Source organism: Mus caroli, chromosome 3 (genome assembly GCF_900094665.2).
Source record: "Mus caroli chromosome 3, CAROLI_EIJ_v1.1, whole genome shotgun sequence".
Lineage (NCBI taxonomy): Eukaryota > Metazoa > Chordata > Mammalia > Rodentia > Muridae > Mus > Mus caroli.
Window position 1 is genome coordinate 33,260,010 of NC_034572.1, and position 18,237 is coordinate 33,278,246.

General features: G+C 46.0%; 1 protein-coding gene across 4 annotated transcripts in view; it reads right to left on the reverse strand.

Moving 5' to 3' along the window:
* Positions 1 to 329: 329 nt before the first annotated feature.
* Ankrd50 (ankyrin repeat domain 50) overlaps positions 330 to 18,237 on the reverse strand; it is a 36,065-nt gene continuing 18,157 nt past the window's right edge. For 3 of the 4 annotated variants that reach the window (XM_029475187.1, XM_021158477.2, XM_029475188.1), the window contains exons 3-5: positions 14,288 to 14,517; positions 5,067 to 8,611; positions 330 to 3,563 (exon numbers count right to left, since the gene is read on the reverse strand). In XM_029475187.1, coding sequence (XP_029331047.1) covers positions 5,070 to 8,611; positions 14,288 to 14,517 — 3,772 coding nt within the window. In that variant the 3' untranslated portion in view covers positions 330 to 3,563; positions 5,067 to 5,069. The remainder of the gene's footprint in view (positions 3,564 to 5,066; positions 8,612 to 14,287; positions 14,518 to 18,237) is intronic. The other variant, XM_029475189.1, reaches the window with a different exon arrangement.

Below are 18,237 nucleotides of genomic sequence, written 5' to 3' on the forward strand. Positions count from 1 at the left end.
ACACCTCCTACATTAAAATTGCTTAGAATAAGTTTGTTTTTAATTAACCTATTAAGTGTACAAAAATATGAGTAAGTGAATGACTGCAGAAAATTATGAGCCCTAGGGAATTCCATTAAATTATAAAGTCATGAAGGAAAAATAACTGCTGGCCTTCTTAGAAACCTCCCCTGGGCGGAACAGAATACACACACACACACACACACACACACACACACACACACTTGATATATGTACATATGAATGAAATGAATGGTATCTATACACACATGCATGGTCAGTACTGGGTTCTTCTGGGGAAAACAAATATCCAGAGAAGGGACTCAGGCTTACCAAAGGAGGAGCACACTTTTATTTAGAAAACAATTCATTTTTTTCCAGAAAATTAAAAAAATATTCAGGGTTAAGACTGTAGTAAAACCAAGGGGCACATACGTGTGTACACAGGTCACAGGGTCACAGTAAGAAGCTGACAGTGAGATACAGTAGGAATTCTGTCAGAGGAGAGGGAGAACAGAAAGGCAAATACTATTTAAGCTTCACAGGAGATAAAGGCTAAATCTTGCCTCTTAGCCTCCTTTGGACAGTGTTTTTGTTGTTGTTGTTGTTTTAATCTCCCTCTCCTTCAATGGTTTTTAAAATTATAAACTTAAAAAACATCTTACTGTAAGTATATCAAGCACATGCTACTATTTAAAAGACGAAATTAAACCAAGGCATCTTCTGTAAAGCAAATAGATTTATTCTGCACTTCATGTACATCGGGATGTTTTCGCATACTATATAATACAAGGAATAAAATAAAACTTTACACTGTGAAATTCAATGTACATTTTAGGTTATTTACACACCCCACACAGAGCGAACAACAGAAAGAAAGCATTTGTCTGCAACTACATTTGTGGAAAGTGTTGACGGAGGGCAGAGTAAGCAAAACGAACAGTTGCATAGCCAAACAGCGGGAGGACTTGTTCCTGTCTCTGAAGTACTGGACTGGTTTTGGTTGAGGAATCTGGTAGGGGTGGGAGAGGATGGATTGTATACCACAGAGCACCGGTTTCCCGGTCCTCTTATCCCCCAAACTTTCCTGGACCCCTTCAGACGCTTACTTCTTTGATGTTTCACCACATGTCATACCAGGGTCACTGACCTTCGGGAAGGGGTGTAATGGGTCACTACAAAAAAAAATGTTACAAACACATGACGTCCTAAACAGTTGATTTACAAAATTTAAATATTTGAATTTCAAAAATAGCCATTTATTATTATTATTTTTATTTGTGGGACCGTTTCTTATCTTTGTAATAGAGCAGAAGTCACTGTTTTTCCCAGTTGTGGTCCTATCCCCTCCCTCACTCCAAAATGACCAAGTACAGCAAGCAGGCTGGCGGCAGCACCCTGGTCAGCCTGGTCCTCGCCAGAAACTGTTTTTGTTCTACTTTAACTCAGTTAATAATAAAAACAAAACAAAAGGGAAAAAACCCCAAGGAATACTTATGAGAACCTCTTTTCCAACAGGTTTTCCCCTAACATCTGTTCCACACTTATAAAGATGGACACAAAGACACTTGGAAACACAACTCCCTAATGCCTTGTCTTTGCCCTTTGGTCACAAGGTGCAACTTTCAAAATAATAAAATTAAATAAATATGATCTTAATAATTCAAAGTGAATAGAAAAACTGGCAGCTTTTGGGTTATCTTTCTTAAAAAAAAATACACCTAATAAGAAGTTGGAGGCTCCTCTTCTACGGTAAATGTGTCTAAGTGTGTAAGGAGTCACACTGTTTCCAGTAACAGGGTGTGAGCACACTTATCAACAGATTCAGAAACACTTTTAAGGCTGCCTTCCAAGAGTCCTGTTAAGTGTCATTAATCAATGTCCCATAGGGACAAGAATTCAATCCTTGAAACATTCACATTTGACTTGTCAGCATCAACCGGCTCGTCACCTTAACTTTGAGTGAGTTCATCAACTGTCCCTCACCCTGGTTATGACTGACAGATGACACACAGGAAATGAGTTTGGCTGACACTGAAAAACACAAGGCAAGGGAAAGCTTCCACAAACACTCAAAGTGTTTCTCTCCATGAGAAACACGCATTGCAAGCAATTACGCATCTGAGCTTCCACAAACAACACTCCTTGTGCCCTCCACATGCAGTGACCATCACTGGCCTCTCACCAAAACATTCCAAAGTTTTCAGTAGTAGCAATGGTTTTGTGCTCAATTTCCAAATTCTCTTTCCCCATTTCCCCTTAGCAACAGCACGTGGAGAGCACCGAGTCCCCAAGGCTGGGGAGATGAACAGGACTCAAGAATCAAACCATCCTTGGCTTCCGAATCATCCTGCCAAATGCTTGCACGATCCATCTAAGCTGCTCCACATTCCTCCCTTAACCATGGCATCCAGACATCCTGTGTGCAATTGTGCAAAGAAGAAAACAGGAAAGAGTTTGTGGCTAGAAAAGTGCAGGCCCATCACTTCTATCAAATAACAAAATGAGTGCTGTGACTGATGGTTCCTGGTATCATTTGTGATAGACAGCACACTGTACATTCAAAGAACATCCATTCCACCAAGCCATTCACATGGACCCAATTGCTTCTGACTGGGGCTAATTTGATCATGCAGTAACTGGCAAGTGGAAACAGCTCAGAGCAGTGAGCATTCAATTACAATGATAGATTACATTTCATTTAGCTGGAGGAGTCGAAGGCAGCCAGTGAATGATTCAGGGATCAGAGCATCATCCTTAGTTGGACCTGGAGTCTCTGCCTGACACGTGCCCCCAGGCACTGACTGCTCTGTCCCTGAGAATGTCCAAGCTTCCGGAATGATGGTCCATCTATTTGCAGGTGGGATGACAGGCAGGTAGAAGATGGCTCAGAGCCTCTGTGAATGCACATAGTGGCTGCATTTGGAGTGGCTGGCATGTGCCTGCTCTGTCACATTAAGCCTGACACACACGGTCCTTGATTGGGAAAATGGGAGATTTAAACTATCCGAGTGACTCTACACCACCAGAATTGATCCCCGTGGAAAATTCATCACAAAGTCATTTTTCACCTCCGTGTGGCATCAACACAGACACTTGTTTTTATCCAATGCTGAAGGTTAGTGGACAGAAAACAGTTGCAAGAATTGCTTTATTGAGTAACATCTATTAAATACACAAGAACCAGGCATACCAGACAATGCGATGGGACTGAGTACACACCACAACGCAGAAAACAATAAATACGGAACACTGCCTTTGCGGAGACACCTGACCGTGGCACATGCACGTTTACCAAATGGGAAAATACTCAAAACCGGGTTTGGTTGTATGGAGGAACTGCAGTTTACATCTGCATTTATTCGGGGTGGTGGAGACTGCTTCAGCATGGGGGCTCTGCTGAGAAGGGCAGCCTTACTGGGTAGGCACATGACAGTAAGTCAGGACACAGTACTGCGGGAGGGAGTCACAGTCTCAGCAGCACGCCCTCAGGCGTCTGGCTTCCGTCTGGCAGCTGAGCGACTGTTCCAACCACAATGCCTTCTGTTTCATACAACTGGAACCTGGAAAAAATAAAAAATAAAATAATTTCTACACTTTTCTTATGACAGTTTTAAGACCTTATAAAATAATATACTATTATCCACTTACTATTTATGCATTTTAGTATGTAAAGAACAATTTCAATACATACACAGTATTCATTTTTCTCCCAACTTTGACCTTATATCCTATGTATCTGATGTAGATGCAGTCTTTCCCCTTTACAAGAGATCTTAGGAGCTGAGGGGTTACACCGCCAGAACCAAGAGTCTGGAGAAGTAATCTTGATTGACCATCCATTCGTCCTTACATTTTAGAAGATATATTTATAAAAGATAATGATATTTAAACTGTACCACCAAAGACAAGAGGAAAAAGAGATGTAGATGCTAGCTTGCCTGTGTGTGTTACTGTTACCAGAAGTCAGGTCTCTATAAAGTCACTGTACTTCAGACAAGGTGTTTAAGTGCCTGCCTCTCAGGGAGCCCCCAGTGCAGACGTGAGCACCTGCTACTTCTCCACCCACTTCTACCTATGCAGTGAAGCCTCTGCTGAGGGGAGGATAACAATGGTTTTAGTTAATATGGAATATTAGTGACCTGAACATAATATATGCTATCTATATTTGCCCCTAAATATGTAAATAGGTAAATTTAATAAATCCACACCCTTCACCATGGTCCAGCACCTGTGTATATTACATGCCAACACTACTAGACTTTTTCAAGACTTTTTATTTATTATAATAAGACTTGATTACTAATTTAAATCCATGATCTGTTTCTGGGTGAAATGTGGAATTAACATGTAGCAACTAACCACTAGGTACAGCTCAGTGCTTCAAAACCAAACAAGGAATATGTAGAAAACAACCCTGTTTTCCATCAGAAATCTCCTGATAGACGGGAATGATAATACAGGATAAAACTCTTAATTTAGGATTAATAAATGATATATTGATCTATTCATCTACTTATCCAATACATTTTTACTGAAAGAGTGCCACAGGTTTAGACCATGTACAAAGCACACAAACACAGCATCAAATACAAACATATCCCACTCAGTGTAACACTTTGAGGGGGAAAAGGGAGAGGAGATAAAGAATAGATTACACATCTATGTATATATGTATCATCTATTGTACATCATCTGTCACCCACTGTCTCTATTACCTATCATCTTCTTATCATCCGTGTATCTACACATCTATTACCAATCTGTCATCTATGTCTATTAGTTATCTACATATCGGCATAGCTATCAGTTATCTACTTTCTACTACCTATTAGCGATCCTATCATTGATCTGAGCGTCTGTATATGGATCTATCGATCCTGTGTTATGCAAGTGCTTTGGATAGGTGCTGGAGTTTGGAGGACTCACACTGAACAGACCACTGGGATGAGCTCCTTGAATACACAGGGAGAGGAGCCTGAAGGGCCTTGAGAGCACCAAGCAGGGGCCATTTTAAGGAAGAGGAGTGACAGTTTGGTTCCTTTATGCTTTGCCCTGCATCTTACCTTTCACAAGGGTGTTTCCTTCTTGTAGTTGAAGCTGGGGTCAGAGCCCTCAATCTGGAGCTTCAGGGCTTGTTTGAGGTTCAGCTCTGTCTCCGAGGGGGGGAAGCCCTCCAGCACCTCCTGATGCCCTCGCTCCTGCACGGTTCGAGGGACGGAGACCCTGCCCAGGAACACCTGGTTGCTCTGCAGATGGTAATTGGGGTTCGTCATTATCCCATTCCTCCTCTTCTGCTCACCGCTCTGCTGGTGGATGAGAAACTGCGGCTGGGCACGGCTGCTGTCCTGAGATGAAGGGACCACGATTTTACACTGAGATTCAGCTGGCGTCTGTTTAGGTGGGCTACTCCCAGACTTGGCAACAGGTCCCCTTTTGTCAAACTGAGTCATTTCATACTCTAGAACCTTTGGCTGTGAGGAGTTATTCTGTTTAGCCTTCTTCCCAGCTGACCCAGACTTGCTGGAGTTGTCTGACTTGCCTCCTTTATTTGACTTTGTTGACTTCAGACTCGGTTTCACCTGGCTCCATTCAAACTCACTACTGGGAGAATTATGGCTGTGTCCTAAGGACTGGGTTGTGGACGAGGGGGACACGACGGACTGCCTGCTCCTGCTGCGAGGCAGTGAGTGCTGCTGGATCTGCTCCGTGAACGACAGGCTATGGAAACTGTCAATGGGCACCGTCTGAGCCGTGGCTGTGGAGGACGTTGTTCTCAGAGATGAATTTTTTGAGCTTTTCAGAGAATTGTTGGACAGGGATGACTTTTGCCGATCCACGGTCGAGTCTGGAGACTCTGACGGAGAGCTGAAGGCATGAGCGGGCCCATTGGGCAAGCCCCGGAGGGAAGGCTGCAGATCTCCTCCGCCAGTACCACCAGAGCTGTTGGACCTGATAGTCAGAGACTGCATCTTGGACGGTGCCGACTGTGGAGGCTTCTGCTCCATCGTGTGGACAGGGGAAGGGGAGCAGCCATTCAGACTGGAAGCACCGTATTTTTCTAACAACTTAATGATCTGAGAATGCCCGTTTTTGGCTGCCACCCTCATGGCAGTGCGTCCAAATTGGTCGGCATGATTGGGATCAGCACCGTGTTCCAGCAAAACCTGCACTACATCCACATGTCCCTCCTGGGCTGCGATGCAGAGGGCGGTGGCTCCTTGGTTGCATGTGTGGTCCACCACAGCGCCATGCTCTATCAGAAGCTGCACCACTTTGACATGGCCCTGCCAGGCCGCAGACTGCAAGGCTGAGCGCTTCTCATTGTCTGCTGCATTGACATCTGCATGGCAGGCAATAAGTACCCGCACCATCTCCACGTGACCCTGCCAGCAGGAGACGTGCAGCGCTGTCCTTCCCTCCGCATCACTGGCCTCCACATTTGCACCATTTTCCAAAAAATACTCCGCCATTGTCAGCTGGTTTTCTAAGGCCAATATGTAAAGCGTGGGCCGCCCGTCAGCATCTTTGTAGTTCACATCAGCCCCATGGCTAAAGAGTAACTCCACGATGTCCCGGTGTCCTTCCAGGGCAGCAACACGTAATGCATTTCTCCCATCATAGCCTCGCTGATCGATGTTGGATTTGTTCTCCAGCAGGATCTGGACACAGTCATAATGGCCCTCTTGGGAGGCCAAAATGAAGGGGATGCGCCCATCATTGTCAATCTCATTTGTTCTAGCACCTTGTTCAATGAGAGCTTCACATATTAACCTGTGACCCTCAAAAGCTGCCATGTGTAAAGGTGTCCAGCCAGCATCGTCTCGGTGGCTCTCGTCCAAGCCTCTGTCCAAGAGAGTGCGCACCACCTCCACATTCCCCTGTGCCGAAGCTATGCTGAGAACTGTTCTGCCTTCACTGTCGATGCTGTCCACGGCTGCGCCCCAGAACAGAAGCGTGTTGACCACGGAAGCATGCCCCATGGAAGCTGCAGCCAGAAGGGGCGTCCGCCCGTTGTTATCGGTGTGATCGACATCTGCTCCTCCTTCTAGCAGCAGGTCCACTACATCCACATGACCTTCGTAGGCGGCCACCAGCAGGGGGGTCATGCCATCCTTGTCACAGTGATCTACCTCAGCCCCTCGATCAATCAGGAGGCTCACGACTGACGCGTGCCCTTTGCTTGCAGGCACACAGAGCGCAGCCACGGAGAGGGCTGTCCTGCCGTCCACGTCCTCGTGGTTGACCTCTGCGCCGTGGTCCAGCAGGTGCTCTACGATCTCTCTGTGGCCCATGTATGCTGCAGCTATGAGTGCAGTCCTCCCTTCGTTGTCCGCTTTGTTGACCTCGGCACCATGTTGTAGCAGGTTCAGGACAATGTCCTCGTGGCCACCCCAGGCTGCTGCACGCAGAGCAGTTCGGCTGTCTGCATCTGCACAGTCTACCTTTACGCCAGCGTAAAGCAGGGCCGACACCACTTCGGTGTGGCCGCCCCAAGCAGCAGACCTCAGGGCTGTCCAACCGTCCTGATCTGTATGATTGATGTTGGCTCCACACCCAATTAGACAGTTAACCACCTTTGTGTGCCCTTGTCTAGCAGCTAGAGTGAGTGGCGTGTGCCCATGGGCGTCTTCGATCTCTAAGTCGGCTCCCCTGGAGACAAGCAAATTCACAACATCCAGACTGCCACTGTATGCGGCATTGGCCAGCAGAGTTCTCCCATTGGAATCACACTGATTGACAGAGGCTCCGTTATCCAGTAAAGTCCGAATGGAGTCCTCTCTCTCCAGGGCTTGCCGGACAATGCAGGAGGTGCGATCATCCTCGCTGTTGACATGAGCACCAGCTCGGATCAGCAGCTGCAGCACCTCTTGCTCCTTGGGTATCAAGGTGGACAGGGAGTCTTTGACTGGGGTACCATTCCATATCATCCACAGAGCCAGTTCGGCTGGCTCCAGCTGCAAGTTGGAATTAATCAAGTGCAAGGCAAATTCTTGTGCTTCCAGCGGGGTCAGGTTCCGGGCCTGGCAGGTGTAGCTCATGGCCAGCATCCTGTGTCCTTCTGCAGCATTACACAGGTATTTCTGGGTGCAGTGCTTCACATCCAGGAGCCACTCGGCAAAGCTGTGGTGAAACAGGATCTTGGTGCTGCCCAAGCCGTCCACCAAGAGCTTTGAGAGGACATCTAGCTTGCGCTGAAAGTCTTCCAAGGTTAGAGACATATTTTTGGTCCACACAGCATGGTATAATTCTGTCATGGTCAGGGGCCGGCAGGCTGCAAGGATCACGTTCAGAATGGGCTGAACTTTGGCAAACTGTTTTCGGACAAAAAGTCTCTGGCAGAGCCAGAGGTAGAGACCATTCAGAGTTCCCGGGATGTCACGGATCTCCCGAAGCATGATGAAGTTCTCGACGACTCCATCCAGCACGCGCTCCAGATACAAGAAGCACCCACTGCTCTTGATGTGCAGCTGGTTCAGCGTCTCGGCCGTCTCCTTGGTGAGGTGCTGCCGCAGTGCCTCCTCTTGATCCAGGCGGTGGAGGATGTACTGCTGAACATCCTTGACGATATACGCCTTCCGCAGGTCATCCAAACTGATCTTCCGGAACCCTGCGGAAGACGACCCGGTTGAGTGAGTAGAGTAGAGGGGGGCATATGTGTGAAGAAGGTGAACCAATACAAATACCTGACTCATGGATTAGTACTAATAAGAGAATCTACCTACACCTGCTAGTATGCAAAGCAGTTTGCATATAAAAACATATAAATGGCAAAGCAATGATTTCATTTTCCTACCAACAAGTGTGGCTAATATCTGTTCTTGCAGTGTGGTGCCCATTTCAAGTCCTTTACAAGAAGCCCTAAGTGGAATCAGACAGACATACCCAGCTGTAGAAGTACCCTGTGCAGATATACCTGAGCAAGTCTGTGAGAGACAAGTAGGACTGTTTTTCCCACAACTACAGCTCTTTGCACCCATCCCCTTGACCATACATTAGGTTTAATGTGAGTGGTTTATATCCAAACAGAATACCAGTCACATTATAACAAAGTGCTGGGGCTGGTGAGATGGCTCAGTGGGTAAGAGCACCCGACTGCTCTTCCGAAGGTCCAGAGTTCAAATCCCAGCAACCACATGGTGGCTCACAACCATCCGCAACGAGATCTGGTGCCCTCTTCTGGAATGTCTGAAGACAGCTACAGTGTACTTACATATAATAAATAAATAAATCTTTAAAAAAAAAAAAACAAAGTGCTTTATGATATCAAATTAAAATAATTAAATTTCAGACTGTTAGGAAATAACTGGAACCAATTAAGATGCAAATTGCCAAATTATGTTTGTAAAACTCTAGATCTGTAAAAATAAAGCCACTTACTAAAAAGGTTCAACCAAAGCTAAAGAATGCACCAGTGGTGGCTACTCTTAAGTTTTTCAAAGAGGACTATGCAGCATCTTCCAGAGGAACATTAGTATACAGAGCTGGATTTGTTAGGTAACCGTTTGCCTCATGGAAGAAGCAGCTACAAATAAACTCGTCAAGGCTTCAGAATACGTTCCAGAATCAGTCACAGGCAGAGCAAAGCATGGCTGCAGGCAAAGCTTTTAGAGAAAAGACACACTCCAGAAGGGACCATGGAGGCTGTGACAACAGCGGGTACAAAATCCCATGCTTGCTGGGGATTAGGAGCAAAAGGTGGGCCACACAGGGCTCGGTGAGCGTGGGTAAGTCAAAGGTGACCAACACCTTCCTTGACCAACAGAACAGAAAAGAATATAACTGAAAAACAAACATCTGAACCCAAGCTTCAAATACTTGAAGGAAATTTTTGAAAAGCACGTTCTGCCAACAAAAGCAAAATAAAATAACACATGTGCAAAGCTACCATTCTACTGTGGGATCTATAACCACAGCACATGCACACAGGCACCCACAATGCCTAAATTCTCCACTCGAGAAGATAAACTCTGGAAAGGGCTCTGACCTCCAGGGAGGGTGGGTATGGAACTGAGTGTGCCCTCAGTCTACTCTCTCCCCTGTCCTTGGCCATGGCAGAATGCACTCCACAGCACAGCCTTGGCCATGTCCTGCCTTGTCTGCTTTTGCTCAGTGGGACTTTTCTTCCCCAGGTGAATACCCAGCTACCTAATAAACCCATGTGTGCGCTTCATGCTGTTTCCCCTTAAAGAACACTTTGCTTTCCTTTAGCAGCTGTACTTAAACAGTGTTAGAGTTTTGTAAGTATAATTAGGCCAGTGGCATCTCCTTGGTCCAGGCTCTTTACTGACAATTGGAGATTTAAGTATTTTAATTTGATAACAGAAAACAAACCCTTCCAACCTAAAGAAAGGCTGAGCACATCCCCAGGAATGTTTGGCCCCCTCCCACATCCCGGCCTGAAGAGATGACTGGCCTCCAAGCCTCTTCCTATATATTCTCTTTTTTGTTGCTTTACAAAGTCACTGAAACAGTTTAAGGTACAAAGGAATTTACCTGGTGAGGTGGTGCATGCCAGTAATCCCTGGGAAGCTGAGGCAGGAGGATTGTGAGTTTGAGGTCAGCCTGGGCTACACACCAAGTTCTAGGCCTATCGCTAATAAAGATTAATAAAGTGGTATATAATAGTGTTTTAAAGTTTCCAAAGTGATGTGCACACAGACTGATCTATGTGAAAGATTACAACCCATTATGCAGAAATATCTATAATTTAAGCTAATTAACTAAAGTCATCTGATGAAAACTTGAGATAACAAAACCAGAATTGGGATAGGCCTCCACAGTGCCAGGCCTGATGCCTCTGAAGAGGGCAAAAGAAAATGCCATTGAGACAGCTCTCCTTGTGTGTGTACAGTACCAGGGACTGAACCCAGGGCTTCTGAATGTTGGGCAAGGGCTACCCCTGGGATGTAAATTGTCACACACACACACCCACACACACACACACACACACACCCCTTGCTTGTGCACTGTGATGGAGGTTTTCCTACCTTATAAGTGAGTTAAGTGCAAGCACGAAAGCTGCTTGAGTCATTCATCATGACTAGTGACTAATGGGGTCAGAGTCGGAGCTTTGCATGATGCTGACAGAGATGGGAGGAGGAAGTCCAAGAGTGTGGAACTGATGCTGTGCAGAAGGGTACAAAATATTTACAACTCGAAAGCAAATCTTTCCCAAAGCTAAAGAGTGATGTTGATTTACTAAGAATTTATATTTAACACCAGTAAAAATTATATGTTTAATATGGGGTGGGCAGCTTGTGCCAACAATCCTAGTTCCATAGAAGCAGAAGCAGGCAGACTGTCACAGGCTCAAGATCTACAGATTGAGGCCCATTCCAGCCAAGGCAAGACTTAGTGGCAGAAACAAAGCAGAAATGAGAGCAGAAGGTTTAGTTTATAGTGTAGCTCAGTAGTGTCAGTTGGGCCAGCACGGGTAAAGCTCTGATTAAGCTGCTGCTCCTGAGGGAGAAACTGAACTAACACATGGAACCAAGACCGTCCACTGACCAGCAAGGTAACTACCCTGACCTCTGAAAATGACCCTATTTATTTATTGGGTCCCGGGGATGGAACTGAGCACCACACTCATGCCAGGGAAGGGCCCACAGGAGCCTTCTGAGGAACTCACCATGGAGGCGGGGCCGCCTGGCCAGGGAGGCTATCACACCCAGCTCTTTTATGTGGGCTCTGGAGCAGGTGCTTTGACAAATGAACCATCTTCCCAGGCCCCACTAAACCTCTTTTCTATTTTTGGTAAAATATTTCAGTGGGCATGACACTCCTTGATGCTGGCCAAACAAATGGGTTTGAGTCTCTGCTTTCAAATGAGTGCACACACAGTCGGTGCCCTGACAGGGGCCTGACCCCATGCTTACAAACAGGTGCTCTCACAGTCAGAATCCTTACAGGACCAAAGTCTAGGCCCACACAGTCAGGACCCTTTTTCATGGAGACTGTATCCTAGATGAGAGGATAATTAGTTAAATATACACATGAAATCCCAACAAATGTTAGTGGTATTAGCTCCATGAAGAAAATAAAACCAGAGTGGGTATGTGACTATGTAGAAGGAAGGCACAAATAAACAAGAATGGAAAACATAGTCTGTGTGTGCGTGTCTTATTTGAGCTGTGACCGAAGTGGGAAGACGGTGAGAAGCTGGAGGGATGGACATTCCAGTACTGTGTGCAAACCTATACCGCAGACAAGGCAACATGGATGAAGAAAACCAGAGGGAGTCCTCAGGCAGAGGCAGGCATGGACATCACTGTGTGTGTATGAAAGACTGTAACAAACACAAGTGACCCATGTCCAAAGGACACACAGCCTCACCCAGTGACTACAAGTAGCCTGAAGCACAAAGGGTCATTGACCATGCCACTCTGGCAACTGAGTGAGTATCTCATCCAAAGTGCCTGGGGCCGGAAGCAGTTTGGAATGTTTCAGATTTTGAAATATCTGAATATACATAAGAAGAACGGAAACCATCTCTAAGTACAAAACCCATCTGTCTCACATGCACATTTATCCACACAGCTTGAAAGCTTGGGTAATATTTTAAATAACACACAAAACAGAATCTTGCCCTGGAGTTCTCCTTGGATGCACTCAAGCAGCTCCTGCATTTTAGACTCGAGGTTTTAGGTTGAAGATGATCATCCTGCAGTGAGAACACACCAACCTGCTGCCAAAGGACAGAGGAGGGAAAGCACAACGAGGAGGTTTGTCCTCGTCCTCGGGGTTTCTACTGCTCTGATGAAATACCATGACCAAAAGCAACCTGAGAAGGAATGGGCTCTTTCATCTTATACCTTGTACTCCATCATGTAGGGAACTCAAGGCAGGAGCTGACTCAAAGGACCATGGAGCAACACTGCTTACTGGTTTGCCCCGCCCCATAGGCCCCACCCCCAAGCTTTCTCAGCCTGCTTTCTTTGTACAGCCCAGGAGTACTGGTCCAGAGGTGGTACTGCCCACAGAGGGCTGGGCCCTCACACATCATTCGATCAATGTCCCATAGGCCAATCTTTTCCTCAACTGAGGTGCCATCTCTAGTCAAAATGTGTTCACAATAAACACCTGGCAGATAAAGTCAAAGACCCAGGCTTATAAGCAATACTAAAAATTCAGGTCAAAACTGATTTTTATTAACAAATGAGAATGAGATGACTAGAATTAGAGCCCTTACCATGCCTTGGGCATAGCTCGCCTCACAGGACCCCACGTTACTGACAGGAAGCAGGAGCTTAGGCAAGCAACCCAAGGTCACTCAGACAGTCTAAGCACTAATGTGCACATGCTATAGTGACTCATTTGTGCAAACATGTGACATAGCTTGGGCTTAGAGATGTGCTGCTTTTGAAGGGGACCCAAGTTTGATTCCCAGCATCTTCACTGGGCCACTCACAGCTGCCTGTAACTCCAGTTAGACAAGATGAGGAACTCAAGTGCACATGCCCCCACACATACTTAAAAATGAATTCAAAAAGTTCATAATGTGTATAGAACATAAAATGAGCTGATGCTACCAGATGACTTAGAGAAGGAGACCACCTTTACCCTCCCCCATCAAAGGAGCTGCCATATGCACTGGCGACCATCATGCTCACCCAAAGCTTTCACACAAATACTGCTGCAGCTGCCCTTAGATTATACGAAGAGCTCTACTCAGCCCTGTCATGAAGAAAGGCTCACATATGAAAACCTGCCACAGGACTTCAGGAGCCACTGTAGAGATACTGGTTTACTGACTAATGAGCTGTTAAGTGCATAGAACTACTGATAAACGGCACAGCTAATTAATCACTAAGTTAGGTCTTACTACAGGAAGTAGGCAAAGACCGTTTTGGTATACATATACATTCAGGCATGTGTATGTGCCTATAGAGACCAAGGAACAACCTTAGGGGTCACTCCTGATTGGCTAGGCTGGTGGGACAGTGAGCCCTAGAGGTCTGGCTGTCTCTGTCTCCCCAGCACTGGATTAAAGGTTTGTGTGCTCATACCTCGCTGAGTTTGTTGTTGTTTATGTATGGGGGTTCTCAGGTTGCACAGCAAGCACTTTACTCACTGAATTATCCCCTCAGCTCAGGGAAAGAGTTTTTGGAAAAGCCAATGTAAGCGGTTTTAAAGCACACCACACCTTATTTTAAATATGATCTTAAGGTGCGGGGATGGCGAGAGGCTGAGAAGGCTTCTGTAGCACTCAGATCTCTGTCCAAGGACTTGTTTACCAACAAGAACCCCTCCTGGTTCAGTTCTGTGTCCAGGACACAACACTCACCACTGAACATTTTAGTGACAGCTCTGCTCTGCTTTCGGGCAGAGCAGAGAAGCAGGAGCCATGGGGGAAAGAACTCGTGGTGACCAGCCAAGAGCTCTGCCACAGTCCCCGAGAGGCTGGGTGATGTCTGCTCCCCTTCTACCACATTGCAGCCTTCGTCCACGGAGTCAACCAACAGGTAGAGGCTCTGCGGGGGTGGCTTCATCCCCAGGAGTGGGAGCAGCACACACCTGTAAGACAGTCACAAAACAGGTCAATGTCACAGAGAGGGCAATGGAATTCATAGTTCAAATGATTAGTTATAATGTTATAAAAGTAAAGAGATTTCAGATAAAAATGTATCTTCTATGTAATTCATGTCCTAGAAGCATCAGCTTCCATAGTACAGTGTGCACTGTATTACGCACTCGCCTGTGTGTGTGCTGTGACTCAGCATAATTAAGGATGTTAGGAACTGGATCAAGCTGGATTTCAACACCCTTCCTGGTGTTCTGAGTCAGTAATAAAATGATTAGATGATTCTGAATGTGCTAAATACAGAAAGGCAGTTAAGCTTTGCAGACACCATAGGAGAAAGAAACCTATTGCCCTTGTTTGGTTTTTGGTTAACTTATCACAAGCTAGGGTCATCTGGGAAGCAGCAGCCTCAACTGAGAAAATGCCTCCATTAAATTGGTATGTGGGCAAGACTGTATTGCATTTTCTTGATAATCAGTGAAGTGGAGGACTGTGGATGGTGCCCCCCGGGTGGGTGCTCCTGGGAAGTATAGGAAAGCAGGCTGAGAAAGCCACGATGAGCAAGTGAGTAAGCAGCACCCCTCCATGATCTGTGAGTCAGTTTCTGCCTTGAGTTCTAGTCCTGATTCTGCTCAATGATGCTTCAGGGAAGTGTAAGATGAAATACATCCTTTCTTCAAGTTGCTTTTGGGTATGGTCTTTATCACAGTGATATTAACCTAAATAACACAGACATTGATACCAAGAGACCAGAACTACTAACATGAAACCTTCCCTTTGCTAATCAGTTTGACAACAGATACTGGCTAGCTGAAGAATCAGCTGTGATAAAGGAGAGACCAGCATCACTGAGCTCAGTGAAGTCTCTGGGAAGCGTTCCCTCAGGGTCAGCACACATAAGCTGTGGTGGAGAGTAGGCTAAGTCTGTACCTGGGTGCTAGCAATTGAACTTGGCAATGTGTACATGGTACTGGTTTTGAAGGCATAAAGGGTCATAGAAAACAGCTGAGGCTTGGCACTGTGAGAGGCCAGAAGAGGCCATTGATAAAGGTACAACCTCAGTTGCCTTAAAAAGCCCCAGGATTAAAGGGGCCATGTAGAGATGAATCCTGGCACCATGTGGCAGGGTCATCATCCCTGAAAACATCTCAGAGAGACTATGGTAAAGGTTGCAATGGAGACCTCAGCATTTTTGAGATGTCAGTATCATGAGATGACCACCAAGGACAGCAGCAGCTGTGGAAGGGAACAAGCCTGAGACTAAGACAAGCTGAGTATGCTGTGCATTGACAGAGCTGGAGTAGTAGAGATGCCTCGACTCTTTGGAGCCCAGAAAATTGTGAGTCTCAGATGAACTTTAAGCTATCTACATTGCTGGAGTTTGGTTTTGTGTTGATCTGTGCCTGTGCCCTAATTCTTGGAGGGTTTTGTTTGTTTATTGTTTTCGTAGTTTTTACAGGTACTCACTTATGAGACTGACTTAGTTAGGGTTACCATTGCTGGGATGAAACACCATGACCAAAAGCCATTTGAGGAGGAAAGGGTTTATTTCACTCACAGTTCCATACATCATCAAAAGCAGTGGAGGAACTCAAGCAGGGCAGGAACCTGGGAGCAGGAGCTAATGCAAAGGTGATGGAGGAGTGTTGCTTACCGGCTTGATTTTCCCAGGCTTGCTCAGCTTGCTTTCTTATAGAACCTAGGACCACCAGCCCAAAAATGGCCTCACCCACAGTGGACTACACCTTACCACATGAATTAAGAAAATGACCTATAGGCTTGACTATAGCCCAATTTTATGGAGGCACATTCTCAATTGAGGCTCCCTCCTCTCTGATGATTCTCACTTGTGCCAAGATGGCATAAAACTGACTAGCACATTCAGTCTCTTTAAAATATCCAAGTCTCCTTAAAAATCCAAAGTTTCTGGGCTTGCTAGTTTTATGTCAAGTTGACACAGCTAGAGCTATCTAAAAGGTGAGAACCTCAATTGAGAAAATGCCTCCATAAGATCCAACTGTAGGGCATTTTCTTAATTAGTGACTGATGAGGACAGGGCCCACTGTGGGCAGGGCCACCCCTAGACTGGTAGTCCTGGCAAGCCGTGATCGCAAGCCAGCAAACAACACTCTTCAATAGCCTCTGCATCAGCTCCCACCTCCTCCAGGTTTCTGACCTGTTGGCACTCCTGCCCTGACTTCCTTCAGTGATGGACCATGATATGGAAATCTAAGTCAAATAAGCCATTTTGTCCCCAAGTTGTTTGGTTATAGTGTTTCATCACAGCAACAGAAACCCAACCTAAAACCCAACCTAAAAACTGAACTTTTCAAAGTGCTAGACTTTAAAAAAAAAAAAAGAAAAAAGAAAAAAGACTATAGGATATTTAGTTACATTGGTTCACGTTGCAAATAGTAAAATGACATCATGGGGACAAACGGAAATGAAAAGGTAATGGTTTAATAGTTATATGTTTGTGTGTCAAGTTGACAAGGGCTAATAGTATTTATTGGTTATTTTCTTATCATCTTAACACAAGCTAAGCTTAATTCAAGAAGAAGAAACCTTAAGTGAAAAAGGGCCTTCATCAGACTGGCCTGTAGGCAATTCTGTGGGGGCATTTCCTTGATTTGTGATTGAAGTGAGAGTGTGCCCTGGGCAGACAATCCTGGGAGAAAGTCTGGGAAACAAGCCAGCACTCAGCACTACTCCATGGCTTCTGCTTCAGACCCTGCCCTGACTTCTTCATGATGGACTACAACTGTAAGCTGAAAGAACCCTCCCTTTTCAGGATCCCTTTGCTCATGGCGTTTTAGCACAGCAGCAGAAGAGCAGCTAATAAAAAGTATTCCATGAACATTTCTCACAGGAGATCCACGCGTGGAGAAGGTCTAACCCATACTCAGTCTGAAAGACTGTAAAGTAGTAATTTCATCACCTTTCCTTGCAGCAGTGAACACTACAATGAAGCCATCTATTTTTCAGACTACACTGTACTTATTTAGATCTGCTAAGATCACCTTCGAGGCTCAGGGGGACCTTAAGGAACAAAGGCCTGTTCTCTGGATGCTTACAGTCTAAAGAGAAAACAAAATAATGACATCTAACAAGCCTACTATACATCAAGTACTTCACCGTACCCTACCTACTGTGCACTGACCACTGCACCTTACCCTACCTACTGTGCACTGACCGCTGCACCTTACCCTACCTACTGTACACTGACTGCTGCACCTTGCCCTACCTACTGTACACTGACTGCTGCACCTTGCCCTACCTACTGTACACTGACTGCTGTATCTTACCCTACCTACTGTACACTGACCACTGCACCTTACCCTACCTACTGTACACTGACCGCTGCACCTTACCCTACCTACTGTGCACTGACCGCTGCACCTTGCCCTACCCACTGTGCACTGACCGCTGCACCTTACCCTACCCAGTGTACACTGACCGCTGCACCTTACCCTACCTACTGTACACTGACTGCTGCACCTTACCCTACCTACTGTACACTGACCGCTGCACCTTACCCTACCTACTGTTCACTGACCGCTGCACCTTACCCTACCTACTGTACACTGACCGCTGCACCTTACCCTACCTACTGTACACTGACTGCTGCACCTTGCCCTACCTACTGTACACTGACCGCTGCACCTTGCCCTACCTACTGTGCACTGACCGCTGCACCTTACCCTACCCACTGT